At 39.0% G+C, this 19,460-nt stretch overlaps 1 protein-coding gene across 1 annotated transcript in view; it reads left to right on the top strand.

Annotated features, from left to right (window-relative positions):
- LOC124757568 (MMS19 nucleotide excision repair protein homolog) overlaps nucleotides 1-19,460 on the top strand; it is a 148,677-nt gene that overhangs the window by 72,683 nt on the left and 56,534 nt on the right. The window contains exons 6-8 of the mRNA XM_047249069.1: nucleotides 10,722-10,842; nucleotides 10,935-11,133; nucleotides 11,257-11,351. Coding sequence (XP_047105025.1) covers nucleotides 10,722-10,842; nucleotides 10,935-11,133; nucleotides 11,257-11,351 — 415 coding nt within the window. The remainder of the gene's footprint in view (nucleotides 1-10,721; nucleotides 10,843-10,934; nucleotides 11,134-11,256; nucleotides 11,352-19,460) is intronic.

The following is a 19,460-nucleotide window of genomic DNA, read 5'->3' as shown; positions in this document are numbered from 1 at the left end:
GATTGACTCCTGCAGAACATTTAATCATCTGTCATTTTCAGGTCATGCCAATTTTTGTCCTTTCAAGTACAGCTACAATTGTATCTCCAGTTATCTATTCCAAGAAGTATTTTCACTTTATGCTAACTGCTAACCACTAATAGTGTGTGCTACCATCAAACAGTTTATTTGCTGCTGATATGTCTTTCCACCAAAACTGTTGCTTGTGCTTTTAGTGATGATCTCAGTATTCATGGAATTACACTTTCTACAGATTAACAAATGATTTCTGTCAGGTACAGCCAGTGAGCTCAATCCCAAATTGGAGAGATAACTACACGAATCAGAACCGTGGTGCGTGATGTCACAGTTGCCCTGTTAAACTGTGGCAAGGCGTCAGATTGTTCTGATACATAGAAAAAATATAAGTTACCGTTTATGTACGCTATATGACACCATGCGTGTTTAGTTCACCGTTAGCTATTGCCTCATACCTTCTAACGCTTCCCCGCAAGATCAGTTTTGCAATTGCTATGCTGTGTTTAGATACATAATTTCCATATTGCTGCTAAAGCTGCTGACAAATTATGCATCTAAAAAATGTTTCCTATGTGCAAAAGATTTTTTGCTTTCAATTTTTGCATTTTATTTCCTGAATGATGAAACTATGAAAAATTTCTTATTGTTGTGGTCTTCAGTCCAGAGACTGGTTTGATGCAGCTCTCCATACTACACTGTCATGTGCAAGTGTCTTCATCTCCCAGTACCTACTGCAAACTACATCCTTCTGAATCTGCTTAGTGTATTCATCTCTTGGTCTCCCTCTGTGATTTTTACCCTCCACGCTGCCCTCCAGTACTAAATTGGTGATCCCTTGATGCCTCAGAACATGTCCTACCAACCGATCCCTTCTTCTAATCAAGTTGTGCCACAAATTTCTCTTCTCCCCAATTCTATTCAATACCACCTCATTAGTTATGTGATCTACCCATCTAATCTTCAGCATTCTTCTGTAGCACCACATTCGAAAGCTTCTATTCTTTTCTTGTCCAAATTATTTATTGTCCACGTTTCACTTCCACACATGGCTACTCTCCATACAAATACTTTCAGAAGCGACTTCCTGACACTTAAATATATACTTGATGTTAACAAATTTCTCTTCTATAGAAACACTTTCCTTGCCATTGCCAGTCTACATTTTATAACCTCTCTACTTTGACCATCATCAGTTATTTTGCTCCCCAAATAGCAAAACTCCTTTACTACTTTAAGCGTCTCATTTCCTAATCTAATTCCCTCAGCATTTAATTCAACTACATTCCATTATCCTCGTTTTGCTTTTGTTGATGTTCATCTTATATCCTCCTTTCAAGACACTGTCCATTCTGTTCAGCTGCTCTTCCAGGTCCTATGCTGTCTCTGACAGAATTACAATGTCATCGGCAAACCTCAAAGTTTTTAGTTCTTCTCCATGGATTTTAATTCCTACTCCGAATTTTTCTTTTGTTTCCTTCACTGCTTGCTCAGTATACAGATTGAATAACATTGGGGATAGGCTACTACCCTCTCTCACCTCCTTCCCAACCACTGCTTCCCTTTCATGCCCCTGGACTCTTATAATTGCCGTCTGGTTTCTGTACAAATTGTAAACAGCCTTTTGTTCCCTGTACTTGACCCACGCCACCTTCAGAATTTGAATGACAGTATTCCAGTCAACATTGTCAAAGGCTTTCTCTAAGTGTACAAATGCTAGAAATGTAGGTTTTCCTTTCCTTAATCTATCTTCTAAGATAAGTCGTAGGGTCAGTATTGCTTCACGTGTTCCAACATTTCTTCAGAATCCAAACTGATCTTACCCGAGGTCAGCTTCTACCAATTTTTCCATTCGTCCATAAAGAATTCGCATTAGTATTTTGCAGCCATGACTTATTAAACTGATAGTTCGGTTATTTTCACGTTTGGGATTGGAATTATTGTATTCTTCTTGAAGTCTGAGGGTATTTCACTTGTCTCATGCATCTCGCTCACCAGATGGTAGAGTTTTGTCAGGGCACACCCATGGCTGTCAGTAGTTCTAATGGAATGTTTGGTACTCTCAGGGCCATGTTTCGACTTAGGGCTTAGAGCGCTCTGTCAAACTCTTCATACAGTATCATATCTCCCTTTTCATCTTCATCTGCTTCCTCTTACATTTACATAATATTTTGCTCAAGAACATCGCCGTTGTATAAACGCTCTATATACTCCTTCCACCTTTCTGTTGTCCCTTCTTTGCTTAGAACTGGGTTTCCATCTTAGCTCTTGATATTCATACAAGTGGTTTGCTTTTCTCCAAAGGTCTCTTTAATTTTCCTGTTGGCAGTATCTATCTTACCCCTAGTGAGATATGCCTCCACATCCTTACATTTGTCTTCTATCCATCCCTGCTTAGCCATTTTGCACTTCCTGCCGATCTCGTTTTTGAGTCATTTGTATTCCTTTTTGCCTGCTACATTTACTGCATTTTTATATTTTATCCTTTCAGCAATTAAATTCAATATATTTTCTGTTACCCAAGGATTTATACTAGCCCTCGTCTTTTTACCTACTTGATCCTTCACTGCCTTCACTATTTCATTCCTCAAAGCTACCCATTCTTCTTCTACTGTATTTCTTTCCACCATTCCTGTCAATTGTTCCCTTATGCTCTCCCTGAAAGTACCTACAACCTCTGGTTCTGTCAGTTTATCCATGTCCCATCTCCTTAAATTCCCATCTTTTTGCAGTTTTTCAGTTTTAATCTACAGTTCATAATCAATAGATTGTGGTCAGAGTCCACATCTGCCCCTGGAAATGTCTTACAATTTAAAACCTGGTTCCTAAATCTCTGTCTTACCATTATATAATCTATCTGAAACCTTCCAGATCTCCAGGCCACTTCCATGTATAAAACCTCCTTTTGTGATTCTTGAACCAAGTGTTAGCTATGATTAAGTTATGCTTTGTGCAAAATTCGGTCGGGTGGCTTCCTCTTTCGTTCCTTACCCCCATTCAATATTCACCTACTACCTTTCCTTCTCTTCCTTTTCCTACCATTGAATTCCAGTCACCCATGACTATTAAATTTTCACCTCCCTTCTTTATGTGAATAATTTCTTTTATCTCATACTACGTTTCATCAAACTCTTCGTCATCTGCAGATCTAATTGGCATATAAACTTGTACTACTGTGGTAGCCAAGAGCTTCGTGTCTATCTTGTCCACAGCCGGCCACTGTGGCTGAGCAGTTCTAGGCGCTTCAGTCCGGAACTGCGCTGCTGCTACGGTCGCAGGGTCGAATCCTGCCTCGGGCATGGGTGTGTCTGGTGTCCTTAGGTTAGGTTGAAGTAGTTCTAAGTCTAGGGGACTGATGAACTGCCACCGAACTTTACTAATTCCCACTATATCTAATTTTAACCTCTCCATTTCTCTTTTTAAATTTTCTAACATACCTGCCCAATTAAGGGATCTGACATTCCATGCTCCAATCTGTACAATGCCAGTTTTCTTTCTCTTGATAACGATGTCCTCCTGAGTAGTCCCCACCCGGAGATCCAAATGGGGGACTATTTTACCTCCAGAATATTTTACCCAAGACGATGCGGTCATCATTTAATCATACAGTTAAGCTGCATGCCCTCAGGAGAAATTACGGCTGTAATTTCCCCTTGCTTTCAGCTATTCACAGTACCAGCAGAGCAAGGCCATTTTGGTTAGTGTTACAAGGCCAGATCAGTCAGTCATCCAGACTGTTGCCCCTGCAACTACTGAAAAGGCTGCTGTCCCTCTTCAGGAACCACGCCTTTGTCTGGCCTCTCAACAGATACCCCTCCATTGTGGTTATGCTTACAATGTGGCTATCTGTGTCACTGAGGCACGCAAGCCTCCCCACCAATGGCAAGGTCATGGGGGTTCATGATAATGATAAAAATGACCATGAAAAATTTCTTATTATAATTACTTAATCAGACAGGTAGCGAACTTTCACACAATAACACATGTGAGGCAAAGTGCATTTCTCTCTACATGTAACGAGAAAAGTTTTGTACGGATCATTAGGCAACAGAACTGCTAAACCATTGATTTGTTGCTAATTTCAGCAGCTAAAAGGGGAAAAATCTTTAATGTTAAGCCAAATAACTTAACAGACTGTATGTTAATAATTGAGAGGCAATAATTTTGGAAAAGGAGGAGGTAGTCAAATTAGTAACATGTAAGCATCAATTTTCATGTCATACATTGCCAAATTAATTAGCTTCCCCAACCTGTGCCTCATGCCAGAATGGTTATCCTGTGCAGTAGCTGTTGCTTTTAATCTAATATGAAGCTATATACTAACAATACTTCATATTAACTGTGACTCGTGCATTCCTTGATAGTCAATGACCCAGACTAGTGTATGCGTTTTGCCAATTACATTGGCTTGTTCACCAATGTAACAACAAGCAGTATTAATAAGTCTATCGTAAAAATGGTTTGAGCTTAAGGTAAAACTCACTAGAGCAGAACGAAAGCATTTTTCTGTGTGCTGCACTACTTTCAACACTGCTACTGATGGTGAAACAAATAACCTCTGTCAACCTTCATAGTAAAGGCAGCTGTATTTGCCACAAGAGTCTTGTAGTAAGCGTGATCATTTGGGCACATTTAGGGAACAGTAATAAGCTCTTTGCACTCAGCACATCTTGTGTGGTGTGGTTGTCTTCAGTCCTGAGACTGGTTTGATGCAGCTTTCCGTGCTACTCTATCCTGTGCACGCTTCTTCATCTCCCAGTACTTACTGCAACCTACATCCTTCTGAATCTGCTTAGTGTATTCATCTCTTAGTCTCCCTCTACGATTTTTACCCTCCACGCTGCCCTCCAATGCTAAATTTGTGATCCCTTGATGCCTCAGAACGTGTCCTACCAACCGGTCCCTTCTTCTTGTCAAGTTGTGCCACAAACTCCTCTTCTCTCCAATTTATTCAGTACCTCCTCATTAGTTATGTTGATCTACCCATCTAATCTTCAGCATTCTTCTGTAGCACCACATTTTGAAAGCTTCTATTTTCTTCTTGTTCAAACTATTTATCGTCCATGTTTCACTTCCATACATGGCTACACTCCGTACAAATACTTTCAGAAACGACTTCCTGACACTTAAATCTATACTCGATGTTAACAAATTTCTCTTCTTCAGAAACACTTTCTTTGCCATTGCCAGTCTACATTTTATATCCAGCACATCTTAATATTGCATAATCTTTTTCACATTATATCCTGATATTATTTATTATACTTTATCCAGGAGTTCGCTTAGTAGTCCTGAATCAAAAGCCTCAAAGAACTAATATCATTACTATCATCAGTGAACGTATCACTTTGCTTCTTATCGAATTTGAATTCATGAAAACTGAAGGAGCTCATTTTCTCAGTGTCATCTACATTACTCTTGTCACTTGCAGTAACATTGTTCTTGAGCAACATTATTCTCAGAGTCTGCTAGAACAGTAATGTGGTGGGATTATTGTTCCAACCAAACCTAGAACTGATGCAAGAAAGAAAGAGTTCTAGATGATCTTGTGAGAGTTTGTACGTTAAAAAATACTTTAGGGGTTCAGTATCCCAAAACAGAAACTCCTGGGACGGATTTCTAATATCATGTATGCACATCAAAAATCCCAGCACAAATGTTTGTCGTGGTGTACTAATGCACACACCATCAATGCTTAATGTTTGAAGGAAGTTTTGTGCACAGCAAAGAAAATTAGTCCATAATTTACATTTTCAGCTCTCAAAGATTGTTTGAAGCCCTTAGCATGAACATTGCTAGAGTTGCACTCATTAAACAGTTTATCAATAATTCTGATGAAGTGGCGGAGGCATCTGAAAATCTGGGTGCTGGGAACTCTCTAGAAATTCAATGGCATAAGCAACACTGGAGCTCATTGTCTGGGCTGCTAAGATACTTTCATTGTCTTATTTTAAAATTCAGCATCAATAGTTAGAAGAGTTCAACGAGGCTTGCTACTAAGATTAACAGGGGCCTAAGGCAATACCCCAAATGATGCTTTGGGCAAGGGGAGCCTTTTACTGGTTAAAGAAAGGCAATCAAATGGGAGTAGAGTACGAAGGATGCTTGGAACTGAGGCCAGTTTGAAAAGGCAATAAAAGATCGCATATTACAACTGTGCAACTGAGGAAGAATGAATGGGGCACTTCGGACACTGACAGGAGAATATATGAATTTCTCCCTAACACCAGGGAGAGATTAAAAATGAGATTTCTTAACCCATCAAGTGGATTGATGCATTACCTGACTGGCCATTGCCCTTATGCCACATATCTATACAAAATCAGAAGACAGATGAGTGATAGCTGTGCCTGCGGCAGTGTGGGCACTCCGGAACACGCATTGTGAGGCTTACACTCTATGAAGATGCAATGGGTAATGGATGTCAGGTATTAAGGATATGGAATCCCAAAGCTGCACTGAGGATTGAGTCGACCTGGTGCGTCTTGGAAGGCCAAGGAAGACTTCACGAGGCATTCAACCATAAGTCATTATGCTTCCGTCCAGGCTAGACAATGTACAAAAGATTGAGGTTGGCGACCACCAAGTGAAATACTGTCTCCAGAATCTATATTGCATTAGTGAAAGTGGTTATGGAAGTGCGGACTGTAAGAAGTAACAGTGATGGATGGAAGTAGTCGCTTCAATGGGAAACGTTGCTGATGTGCTGCCCAACGCGCAAGGAATCCAGCAGACTATGGCTGTTGACCATGGTACCATGAGGGCGGATCCAGTAGTGGAAACAACCATGTACAAGTTAAATGCACCAAAATAAATGAAAAAAGAGAGAACAAACTCTAGTGTTTGTAGTAGATTAGTTACTGGGTAATTGGTTAAGGGTTTTAATGTAGTTTTGTAATAGTAGTAGTAGTTGAAGTTTAGTCCTTTTTTTTTAATCTTTTTTTTTTTAAGAAAAATTAAGTATCAGAAATAAATAATTAATACATAACTTATAACTATCCAAGGAAATGTGATTTGTATGGCCTGTTTTAGCTTTTTAGGTAATAAACTGTAGTTATGAAGAATACATAAATAAATTCAGAAATTCACATGTAAACCAGAGACAGAATTGGCAGATTTTAAAGATTCACACTCTTGCAGATAATGTAACTTCCAAATAAAGTTCCACTTCATATCTCCAGCTTCACAGTTCATAATTTTCTTTTCATTTGAAGTATTACGAACTAATTTCAGAGTAGGGCATGTATAAAGAATTGCATGAACATTACTGTCATTGGCAGGATGCTTGAAGTAAGGGGCAAAATTTTCCTGATTCAGTGAGCACCCAAGATTTTTCAGTGTCTGAATGTTGACAGCAGTGCCATGACATGTCACTGACCTCATAAGAACAAATACAGAAAACAGTTCCAGTGTACACACTCTCACAGTTTCAGCCATTACATCTAATGACATTTTATTCACAACTAAATATGCCGTTGTGCATTTAAACTTTTTTGTATACGACACCATCTGAAAAACTTCAGTAGCCAGTTCTTCATCTATATTCACAATGTTGCCCAGATCATTATAGCCTGCATGCACTTTTTTTATTGTCCCACACAAGTTGCTTCCTAATTGACAAACTATCAAAAATAAGTGCACACTCTTTAAGGTATCATTTTTCAATTGTATTATATTTTACATAGTTAAAACTTCTTTTAGATAGCCAGGTTTGCAATTTACTGATGACACCCAACTACGAAGAATGCTGGGTTGGGGCAAAAGAAACGTAGAGCGTACAAATCTATATGCCATAGGAGAATAGAAATGCAGAGTGAGGGCAAATTGTTTGGTCCATTTACTGTATTGCCTGGGTTGCTTCTTTGCACCACTGGTTTCCCATTGGGTAGCTGTAAAGTCTAAAGAAATGTCGCTAAAACGTTCCTGAAGAACTCTTTCCAGACTGTCATTTACACAGTTTCTTCTTTTCAGGACTGTAATCTATTCTGCCATTGTTTCCACCTTTTTTTCACACTGCTTAAGTTTCATCTGCAATCGTCTCACTTTTTTCCTAAGGGCCACAATTCTGAGAGAGACATCAGTCTGAACACTTGCATTACACTTCTCATGATTGCCATCAAATTCACACAATTTATTTGTGGTTTGCGTCTAATTCCTTTCCTGAAACAAAATTAAAAGACTCCATCAGCAAAAATTACAAGCTCTAAAAATTCAGAAAGACACATTAACAGTAATGTGTATCCTTTTGCTAGTTAAAAACATGGTTTTACCTCAGAAACTGATGATTTATTCCAAACAAGTTGCCTTGTGTGATTGATTTTCAATTGCAAATGGCCAGGAAAACTGAATAAACCTGGTATAGCATCTTCCTACAACACCTGTCTATCAGCTCTTGGTCGAAAATATAGCTGTCTTTTGTAAATTGAGAGCTACAAGTGATGCCATGTTTTGATGGAGTTCAGTATTCCCTTTATACTGTATGCACCGATTTCTTTAAAAGCTCTGAACATGAACGAGCAAAACTGGAAAGATATTAGATATCTTTTCATGGGATTCGAATTTCTCGAACACGCTATATATATTATAGATGGAATTGAATACACTTCCTGTTCTCAATCAGTTACTGCATCGATATGCAACACAACTCTTGACCATGTTTGTTAAGAAAGGAAACAGAATCACTTTAAAGTCACAAGCAAAAGAACAACAAAAAGTCCACCAAAGACCATCACGGTTTTCTAGGCAGAGATGCCTTTCAGTAGTCTCTTCAGTTAATCATTGAACTCACTGGGTACAGCCTATGTTCAGACTTGTGGATCAAAATACTTGTTTATTGAATTTTGACATATGATATAACTGGCAGAAAATACCACCTATAACAATTGGTGATAAAATACCATGTAACATGTGGGTGAAAACATGTAGGTTCAACAGTTTGTAACCACCTCTGCTGTTCTAAGGTGTTATTGTAATTGCTCCACTTCGTAGGTTTTAAAGACAGTTTTGTATCAGATTTATCTGCACGAATCCACGTTCTCCTTGTAACAGAGCAGTTAAAACTTTTTGGTTTGGAATTGATATAGTTCTCATTCATGGAGCAGACTTACCATAATTTTTTAAAGGCAATATATATCTTCCCTTTTTACTCTCTACTGATAACAATAGTGAAATTATAGCTCAGTAACAATTCATTTGGTTTATTAACCATTAAAGTACAGCTCAAATGTCAGACATTTCATGCACACTGTTTCAGTATCTTTACCTGATATCACTCATAGGCAGCTAGCCTGCTGTTTGCATTTTTACAATAGACGGAATAAGTTGCAATAGCTGAAGAGTCTCTAGCACTATTATTTTATTCTGTAACAACTGAAACATCATCATCTCCTATGTAAGAACAGTAGCCAGCAGTGACAGCCATATTCTTGTTCATAGTACAGTCCCACTATATCATACTGCTAAGTGCTGCAGACCGTCCAAGGAGAACCTGCAGCATTTCATTACAAATTATGGCACAACTTTGCAGAACAAAAAGTATAACTGAAGCACCATTTGTAGCTAATGACTTATATTTGAGTGTGCAGAGGATATTAATTGTTCCAAATTCTGTTCTCTTATACCGTCCCTGTTTATCTGTATGTACATAATAATGCATACTTTAGGAGCAAAACTAGCTAATGACTGAATAGCAGTGACATTGAGTTATTGAAAGGTGCATGAAAGAGACTGAAACAAACCCCTCCCCCAACACACACACACACACACACACACACACACACACACACACACACAGACTTGTACGGTTACATTGCATTGACTGAGTACACTGTGCTGGGGCTGCAGTTCTACATTCAGGTGGGGTGAAGGGTTGTGTTGAATGGAGTGGGCAAGGCGACAAGGGTGGTGGGGAGTAGGAGGGAGGGAACGCAAAAGATGGATGATGACTGGGAGGGAGGCAGCAGATGCAGGGGTAGGAATGCGACCCAGGCACCTGCTCCAGCAGAGGTGGGTTTGTGCAGCACATGATAACAAGCGATGTGGAACAGTGGATTGGGAATGCTGGCACCAGTGTCACACTCCTATACTGTGCACCTGCTGCCTCTCTTCCACGCGTCAACCAGCCTTCCACAACCCTCCCTCCCACTCCCCAACTCCTTTCCCCCCTGTCCTCTCCAACCAACACAACCCTTCACCCCAACCAGGCTGCAGAAATACAGCTCAGGCATAATGTATTTTATTCTTGCATGTAATTCTCACTTGCAGATTTTTCATTGTTTCAGTGATCCTTGTCATTGTTTGCAGCAACCTTAATTTATATACACCTGACTTTTATGGTGATCTTGAGATGCTGTTACTGCCCCTGTGCCAAAATATGTAATAATGTCAGGTGTTAATGCAAAGTTTCCTAGAGTGCCAAGAAAAAGCGTGACAATAAATGAGTTCTTTGCTCTGTGTAATTTTCTCCTGATAACTTAGTAAAACCATGTTGTTTTAAAAGCTAGTGATGAAGTAATGTGTATTCATTTTTTATTCATGGACATTCTTACAGTTTTCAGTGTCTTAAGTTATCTGATCTAGTTGACTAAATTAGTGCCCGAAAGGTTTGTTCTACATTGTGATCATGGTTATGAGTAATCACTTGTTTCATATTGTTCCAGGAAAGAAAAATTGTTGTCACTAAAGATCATTTGAACTTATGATTACAGATTACACCAGTTCTTCAAACACAGTACTACAGAGATCAGACTTTTACTGAAAAAGCACTTGTGTTGCAAACTATAACGAATTTTCTTAATGTCTGCAATAACAAAGGCCTGGTATCAGAAGGTATTTATATGATTCTGAAGCAGTAAAATAAAGTAGTGTGTTTTCCTATAAAATGGTTGTATCTATTCTCATTTATTTTACTTTTATTTCAGAAGCAGAAGAACTGCTGCAAATTCGTAGAGATTTGTGTTCCTTATATTTAGATGCAGTTGTGACAGAAAATGAAGAGGTGTTAGTTGAAGCTCTTTGTGGACTGAGTATTATTATTAACTGTTTAGATAGTAATAGCCGCTGTAAGCTGTATGACATTTTAGCTGGTTGCCTCAAACAATCGAAAAAGAAAAAGTTAAGGTAACAATTATTTCTTTAATTATTATTGCTAACCCACCCAGATGTTATCCTGTTGATGGACCCCAAATAGAAGAAAATGAATAGTTACATCAGTTCTAATTTTTTTTAATTTCAAAATTTTAGGCTTGAAGCCATTACGTGTTTTAAGAAACTGGCCAAAATACATACAGAAGAGATTATGAGTAACATGGTTAACTGTAAACTTCAAGTCTTTGAAGGTAAGATAATGAACTTTATGCTTTATGAATCATAAGCAACTATAGTTCAATTCTTTTATCTTGGCGGCTTGCGCATGCCCGCCCAGACGCTGGAGATTGCTGCGTTGCCAGTTGCACACGATGCACGCGCCAATAGAAGCAGCGCCATAGTATAGCATAGTTCGCAAGCTTACGTGTAGGGGGGAGCGCGCAGTTCATGAAGTAAAGCCACCACGGCCACATTAACCCTTTCGCTGCTACTAAGATGTGCTCCCTGCATTCCGCGCTGTGGGCGATTTTATCACTGCACTGCTCGCCTGTGCAGACACATTGTGTTCCGACTGCTTTGACACTCTTTATCATTCGATTCCACAAAAACTATTTGGCTCAAAAATTAGATTTTTACCTATCTTCTTGACTGATACCTTCCCCCCATAAATGACTTAATTTTCTTTCGATGTTCAACGCAGTTATTATGCAGCATTAAATGTAGTAAACCTTTGCACGAAATTTTGAAGAGTTTGCAGAGGTAAAAGTCCATAGAGTATACTTTCCGTACGGTCGATTTTAGTTGCCACAATGTTGAGAATGGAATGTGGACAAGATACCTATATATTTCATTTAATTTAAGTACCACATAAGTGTCATATGTAATATTGAGAAATATTCCACCTTTCGCGACTGTAACAACAGTTTTACTTACACTGGGCACGTTTGGCTTTATTTTAAAGCACTTCAATCAATCAAAAGGAAGTAGACAAAATACATTAAACAAAACTGTGGACTTACAAAAACATTAGGACTTGAATATACCGTCTGTCAGTGAAGTGCTCAGAGCTATGTCAAATATAATTTTGTGTGTGGCACACACAAAAACAGCATTTATTTGCTAAAACACTGATGAGCCAACACAAACGTTGAATATTGTGCTACCGCAGCACAAAACTACGAAAGGTGACTTGGCAATGGAGGACACAAAATACAGTCCTCTTATGATGCTTCAAAAGAGAGAAACGCGTCTGGTCTAAATAAGTCGCTTATTACAGTTGCAGAAGAGGGATATATTTCAATACCATTGGTAAAACTGTGACTGTGGAACAAAAACAAGAAATAGAACATGAATACCATTGTGTATGTGCCATACCTTTCACCGATGGAAGTGCTTTAAAATAAAGCCAAACGCGCCGTGTGTATATAAAACTTTTATTACAGTCGCGAAAGACGGAATATTTCTCAATATTACATATGACACCTATGTGGTACTTAAATTAAATGAGATATTGTTATACAGTAAATATTATATGAAATTTAGGTATCTTGTCCACATTTCATTCTCAACATTGTGGCAACTAAAATCGACCATACGGAAAGCATACGCTATGGACTTTTACCTCTGCAAACTCTTCAAAATTTCGTGCAATAGTTTACTACATTTAATGCTGCACACCAAAACAAAATTAAGTCATTTATGGGGGGAAGGTATCAGGCAAGAAGATGTGTAAAAATCAAATTTTTTGGCCAAATAGTTTTTGTGAAATCGAATGATAAGTGTGTCAAAGCAGTGGGAACACCATGTGTCTGCACAGGCGAGAAGTGCAGTGATGACAAAATCGCGCACAGCGCGGAATGCGGGGAGCACGTGTCTGCAGCAGCGAAAAAGTTAATGAAGAGGCAAAGCACTAGAAATTTCATTCAAACGAATAAAATTCATGAAGTAAGGCACTCCAATATTGTTTTTAAATAAAGAAAATATCAAGCATCACAGAAGGTTTGAACTCATAACCTTTCACTTGGCAGCCCAACACCTTAACCGTTCCGCTACCTCAGCTCATCGAACAGTGTAACTCCATAAGGACTCTAACACCTCACGCAACTACTTATAAACACTGTTGGTATGACTATGAATTATTTACGCTTCGTCGAAGTACAATAGGAAATAAACAATTACCGCTGTTCTTTATGGCGAAAAAGCAGTTCGTGAGATTGAAACAAACACCTTTCCTTGCTATCGCCTGAATTAGGAGTCTTATTGGTTGTTTGGTTTAATTAATTAATAGAATATGAAGCAATTGGTATAAAGAATGCTTTTTCCAAACTTTCTGTAAAAGAAAGTCTGCTATCAAGACATTGCTTTTGTTCTATTACTTTATTTATGACTGAACGTTTCTAAAACTGAAGACACTTGCCCGTGCTCTGCACTGCTGTCGAGATCTGGCAACATCGTTCTCTGTTCATTGGCTGACTGTGTTTTGTGACGTCAGATGCGCAGAACGAACCTAAACTCGGCCGCCAAGATATATGACGCGCACTTTAGTTTACTAAAATAAAGATTTTGTGTGTGTGTGTGTGTGTGTGTGTGTGTGTGTGTGTGTGTGGGCGCACATGTGCGTCTCTGTCTGTCTGTCTGTCTGTCTGTGACTTACCATCATAAAACATTTTTATATTCATGACCTTATGTACATCACAGAGTTTTAAACATAGCTGCTTCGTTCCATGACGATTTATAAATTAAACTAAATAAGCCCCCGGTCACAGTTTTTAGTCTTTTTGACCAGGTTTTAACACTTCTACGAGTGCCTTCATCAGAAATTAAATATTTAAAGTGGCTTATAACATAAGTACAAATTTAAGGAAAAAAATTTTTTGTATAAAAGTGTAAGTACAAACTCACTGTACAAGAAAGAGAGAGTACTTATATGTCACATATAAAATATGGCTTGTTATTTATGTCGACAATAGCTAGAAATTTGCAGCAGTGAAGAGAGACAGAGTTCTGGAACTGGAAAGACATAATTAAAAACATGCCGTGTGTTCCACATAATTCGACAGAGACTCAACACGATCCATAACATATGCCGGAGAGTCTTGGAAGTTCATCGGCAAAAAAATGTTTAGTTTATCATCTGGCAGGTTATGTGGTGCATCACACAAGAAGATTCACAAAATGCCTTCTAAATGGAATTTTATTTATTTATTCGTGCACCTCACATGCAGTTTAAAATTACAGACATAACATCAGTAATACTATATATAACAGGAATATGAAAATACAAAACTACATATAAAACTAATTAAATGTCAATATCTAGGTTTCTAACCTATATAAGAGCCGTACCATCAGCTGTCATGAGGTCGCTCCAACTCCCCTGACAGGAACGTAAGGGCATTCATCTCTGATGTGCTTGATTTTCTGGTTCGGAGTCCCACAGTCACAACCAGAGACTACTCTGCAACACCCCAATTGTAAAGAGTGTCTGCGCATCGTCCATGCCCAGTGTGAGCTCTGTTCAATTTGACACACAGTTTCCTGTCGAGTTCTGTGCTAGCAGTATCACAGTTATACTTTTGGAACCACTCACACACTTCAGGATTTTCAATAAGTTGACAGCTTTGGTTCCACAGGTCTCTCACCCACAGTATTACTGGCATCTAGCTTTTCTGCTTGCCATATTGGTGGGTTTCTTGAACGGAGTCTTTTTTGTTGTAAACATGGTATGTCTTCCTGTATGGGTAAGTCCAGGTTCTTCTGTATCTTGCGGTATTCCTTAAGCAAGGCATCGTTTCTTCTGTGGATTGCAGGTGGATAGATGTTACTCAGCAGAGGAAGCCAATAAATCAGTGTTGGTCGGATTGCCCCAGTTATTCAACTGGGTGTCGATCAAGTTAGTTTTTAACTGTTTAGCCACAATGGGGCACAATACTCGACTGCTGAGGAGACCAGCACAATGGATGATGTGCACAAGGTATCTGCTGAAGCTCCCAACATCATTCCGCACAATTTTTGAATGATATTGTTACAAGTTTTTATCTTGGCAACAGTATTTTCGAGATGCTTTCCACGTGGAAGGGTGCATTCAAAGGTGACTCAAAGTACTTAGGGTACTTGATAAGGCGAAGAGTGTTTCCATTAAGTTTCAGTCTGAGCTCCGCATTAGCTTGTTTGTTTGTTAAATGGAATGGACATACTTCAGTTTTACTTGTACTGGGTTTGTCGCAACATTCTAAAATAGGTGCTCATAATGGCTAGATCTTCTGTGAGAATTGTCTCGGCTTGTCCTAGGTCCTTGGTTTTACAAGCAAGAGTGATATTGTCTGCGTACCAGAATTTTTTTGACCTGGTATGGGTAGATCAGAGAGGTATAGGTTGAATAATAGGGGGGCCAGACCATTACTTAATTTCCTCTCCTTGCTCACATTTTCTCCCAAGTAAACATGGAAATGTCTATTGTTTATCATGGCGTCCTACGGATCGGTGCATGGAATGTCAGATCCCTTAATCGGGTAGGTAGGTTAGAAAATTTAAAAAGGGAAATGGATAGGTTAAAGTTAGATATAGTGGGAATTAGTGAAGTTCGGTGGCAGGAGGAACAGGACTTCTGGTCAGGTGACTACAGGGTTATAAACACAAAATCAAATAGGGGTAACGCAGGAGTAGGTTTAATAATGAATAGGAAAATAGGAATGCGGGTAAGCTACTACAAACAGCATAGTGAACGCATTATTGTGGCCAAGATAGATACAAAGCCCATGCCTACTACAGTAGTACAAGTTTATATGCCATCTAGCTCTGCAGATGATGAAGAAATTGAAGAAATGTATGATGAAATAAAAGAAATTATTCAGATAGTGAAGGGTGACGAAAATTTAACAGTCATGGGTGACTGGAATTCGGTAGTAGGAAAAGGAAGAGAAGGAAACGTAGTAGGTGAATATGGATTGGTGCTAAGAAATGAAAGAGGAAGCCGTCTGGTAGAATTTTGCACAGAGCACAACTTAATCATAGCTGACACTTTGTTCATGAAGGCTGTATACATGGAAGAAGCCTGGAGATACTGACAGGTTTCAGATAGATTATATAATGGTAAGACAGAGATTTAGGAACCAGGTTTTAAATTGTAAGACATTTCCAGGGGCAGATGTGGACTCTGACCACAATCTATTGGTTATGAACTGTAGATTAAAACAGAAGAAACTGCAAAAAGGTGGGAATTTATGGAGATGGGACCAGAGGTTGTACAGAGTTTCAGGGAGAGCATAAGGGAACAATTGACAGGAATGGGGGAAAGAAATATAGTAGAAGAAGAATGGGTAGCTTTGAGGGATGAAGTAGTGAAGGCAGCAGAGGATCAAGTAGGTAAAAAGACGAGGGCTAGTAGAAATGCTTGGGTAACAGAAGATATATTGAATTTAATTGATGAAAGGAGAAAATATAAAAATGCCGTAAATGAAGCAGGCAAAAAGGAATACAAACGTCTCAAAAATGAGATCGACAGGAAGTGCAAAATGGCTAAGCAGGGATGGCTAGAGGACAAATGTAAGGATGTAGAGGCATATCTCACTACGGGTAAGGAGATACCTTTGGAGATAAGAGAACCACTTGCATGAACATCAAGAGCTCAGATGGAAACCCAGTTCTAAGCAAAGAATGGAAAGCACAAAGGTGGAAGGAGTATATAGAGGATCTATACAAGGGCGATGTACTTGAGGACAATATTATGGAAATAGAAGAGGATGTAGATGAAGATGAAATGGGAGTAACGATACTGCGTGAAGAGTTTGACAGAGCACTGAAAGACCTGAGTTGAAACAAGGCCCCGGAGTAGACAACATTCCATTGGAACTACTGACGGCCTTGGGAGAGCCAGTCCTGACAAAACTCTACCATCTGGTGAGCAAGATGTATGAAACAGGCGAAATACCCTCAGACTTCAAGAAGAATATAATAATTCCAATCCCAAAGATATCAGGTGTTGACAGATGTGAAAATTACCGAACCATCAGTTTAATAAGTCACAGCTGCAAAATACTAACTCAAATTCTTTACAGACGAATGGAAAAACTAGTAGAAGCCGACCTCAGGGAAGATCAGTTTGGATTCCGTAGAAATGTTGGAACACGTGAGGCAATACTGACCCTACGACTTATCTTAGAAGCTAGATTAAGGAAGGGCAAACCTATGTTTCTAGCATTTGTAGACTTAGAGAAAGCTTTTGACAATGTTGACTGGAATACTCTCTTTCAAATTCTAAACATGGCAGGGGTAAAATACAGGGAGCGAAAGGCTATTTTCAATTTGTACAGGAACCATATGGCAGTTATAAGAGTCGAGGGACATGAAAGGGAAGCAGTGGTTGGGAAGGGAGTGAGACAGGGTTGTAGTCTCTCCCCGATGTTATTCAATCTGTATATTGAGCAAGCAGTGAAGGAAACAAAAGAAAAATTTGGAGTAGGTATTAAAATCCATGGAGAAGAAATAAAAACTTTGAGGTTCACCGATGACATTGTAATTCTCTCAGAGACAGCAAAGGACTTGGAAGAGCAGTCGAACAGAATGGATAGTGTCTTGAAAGGAGAATATAAGATGAACATCAACAAAAGCAAAACGAGGATAATGGAATGTAGCCGAATTAAGTCGAGTGATGCTGAGGGAATTAGATTAGGAAATGAGACACTTAAAGTAGTAAAGGAGTTTTGCTATTTGGGGAGCAAAATAACTGATGATGGTCGAAGTAGAGAGGATATAAAATGTAAACTGGCAATGGCAAGGAAAGCGTTTCTGAAGAAGAGAAATTTGTTAACATCGAGTATAGATTTAAGTGTCTGGAAGTCATTTCTGAAAGTATTTGTATGGAGTGTAGCCATGTATGGAAGTGAAACATGGATGATAAATAGTTTAGACAAGAAAAGAATAGAAGCTTTTGAAATGTGGTGCTACAGAAGAATGCTGAAGATTAGATGGGTAGATCACATTACTAATGATGAAGTATTGAATAGGATTGGGGAGAAGAGAAGTTTGTGGCACAACTTGACTAGAAGAAGGGATCGGTTGGTAGGACATGTTCTGAGGCATCAAAGGATCACCAACTTAGTATTGGAGGGCGGCATGGAGGGTAAAAATCGTAGAGGGAGACCAAGAGATGAATACACTAAGCAGATTCAGAAGGATGTAGGTTGCGGTAGGTACTGGGAGATGAAGCAGCTTGCGCAGGATAGAGTAGCATGGAGAGCTGCATCAAACCAGTCTCAGGACTGAAGACCACAACAACAACAACATCATGGTGTTGATGAGAGTTACAGTTTTTTGGCATTGGATAAATTTTAGTAATTTGTATATCATCCCTTCTCTCCAGACTGTGTCATATGCCACAGTTATGTCTACGAACGCAACAGATGTCTTCATGTTTTTCTGGAAACCAGCCTCTATGAAAGTTGTTAGGGACACTACCTGGTCGCAGCAACTTCTCTGGGACCTGAAATCCGCTTGCTCAGCTGGAATATGTTCGTGGATCAAGCCGCTAATTCTGTTATAGATGAGACTCTCCAAGAGTTTATAAGTACAGCTCAAAAGGGAAATTGGTCTGGAGCTTTGTGGGTGGTCAGCTGGTTTACCCGGTTTCAAAATTGCCACAATTTTTGTTCTGTTTAGCTCATTGGGCAGTGGTCCACTATCTAGGATGTTTGAGAAGAAGTGGATCAGCAATTTTTTTTTCACCATTACCCATGTTCATCAGAAATTCTGGGTGTATATTAGCCAGACCAGGCTCTTTACCATGTTTCGTTTGTTTCAAGGCCTCATCCAATTCAGCCAGTGTAAATGGTGAAGAGAAATTGGATTTGTTTGGGCATTGGGCTTTTAAAGAGGGAGTTCTTGTTTTGTTTCAGAAGTATGCTTTTTGTCATGGGATGTTAGATGTTTGACAAATAAAAATTCTAAATGGGAATTCATCTGAGAAGCCACACTCTTTATTGATGTCTAGTAATGATTATGGCTCTTCTACAGGAAAGACATCGCTTACATACCCATTGAAAGACACCTTCTGTGTTTTTATCGAGGTGGAAAAATTCATCACAGTAAAACTCCTTCAGAACAGTTTATGGAACGACACTTTTTTTTATGAATGTTTAAATAGTTTGGATGACATTAGTGTTGAAATATCTAAAATTGGGTGTGTGAAGATCATGTGATGGACATCATTCCTAAGCTGATTCTTCATTATTTGAAATGCCAGTTTTTCATGGGTCTTAAACAAATTCGGAGAGAGCTGAAGTCTTCAAAAACTTTGAAGACTGCCTGGAAACTGTCTAAACTAATGGACAGCTGACGTATGCTAAGGTTAGTTAACTATATCC

The sequence above is a fragment of the Schistocerca piceifrons genome, unplaced genomic scaffold (genome assembly GCF_021461385.2).
Source record: "Schistocerca piceifrons isolate TAMUIC-IGC-003096 unplaced genomic scaffold, iqSchPice1.1 HiC_scaffold_552, whole genome shotgun sequence".
In the NCBI taxonomy this organism is placed as follows: Eukaryota; Metazoa; Arthropoda; class Insecta; order Orthoptera; family Acrididae; genus Schistocerca; species Schistocerca piceifrons.
The sequence above is the reverse complement of the archived record's forward strand: the minus strand, read 5'-3'. Positions and strand labels throughout refer to the sequence as shown.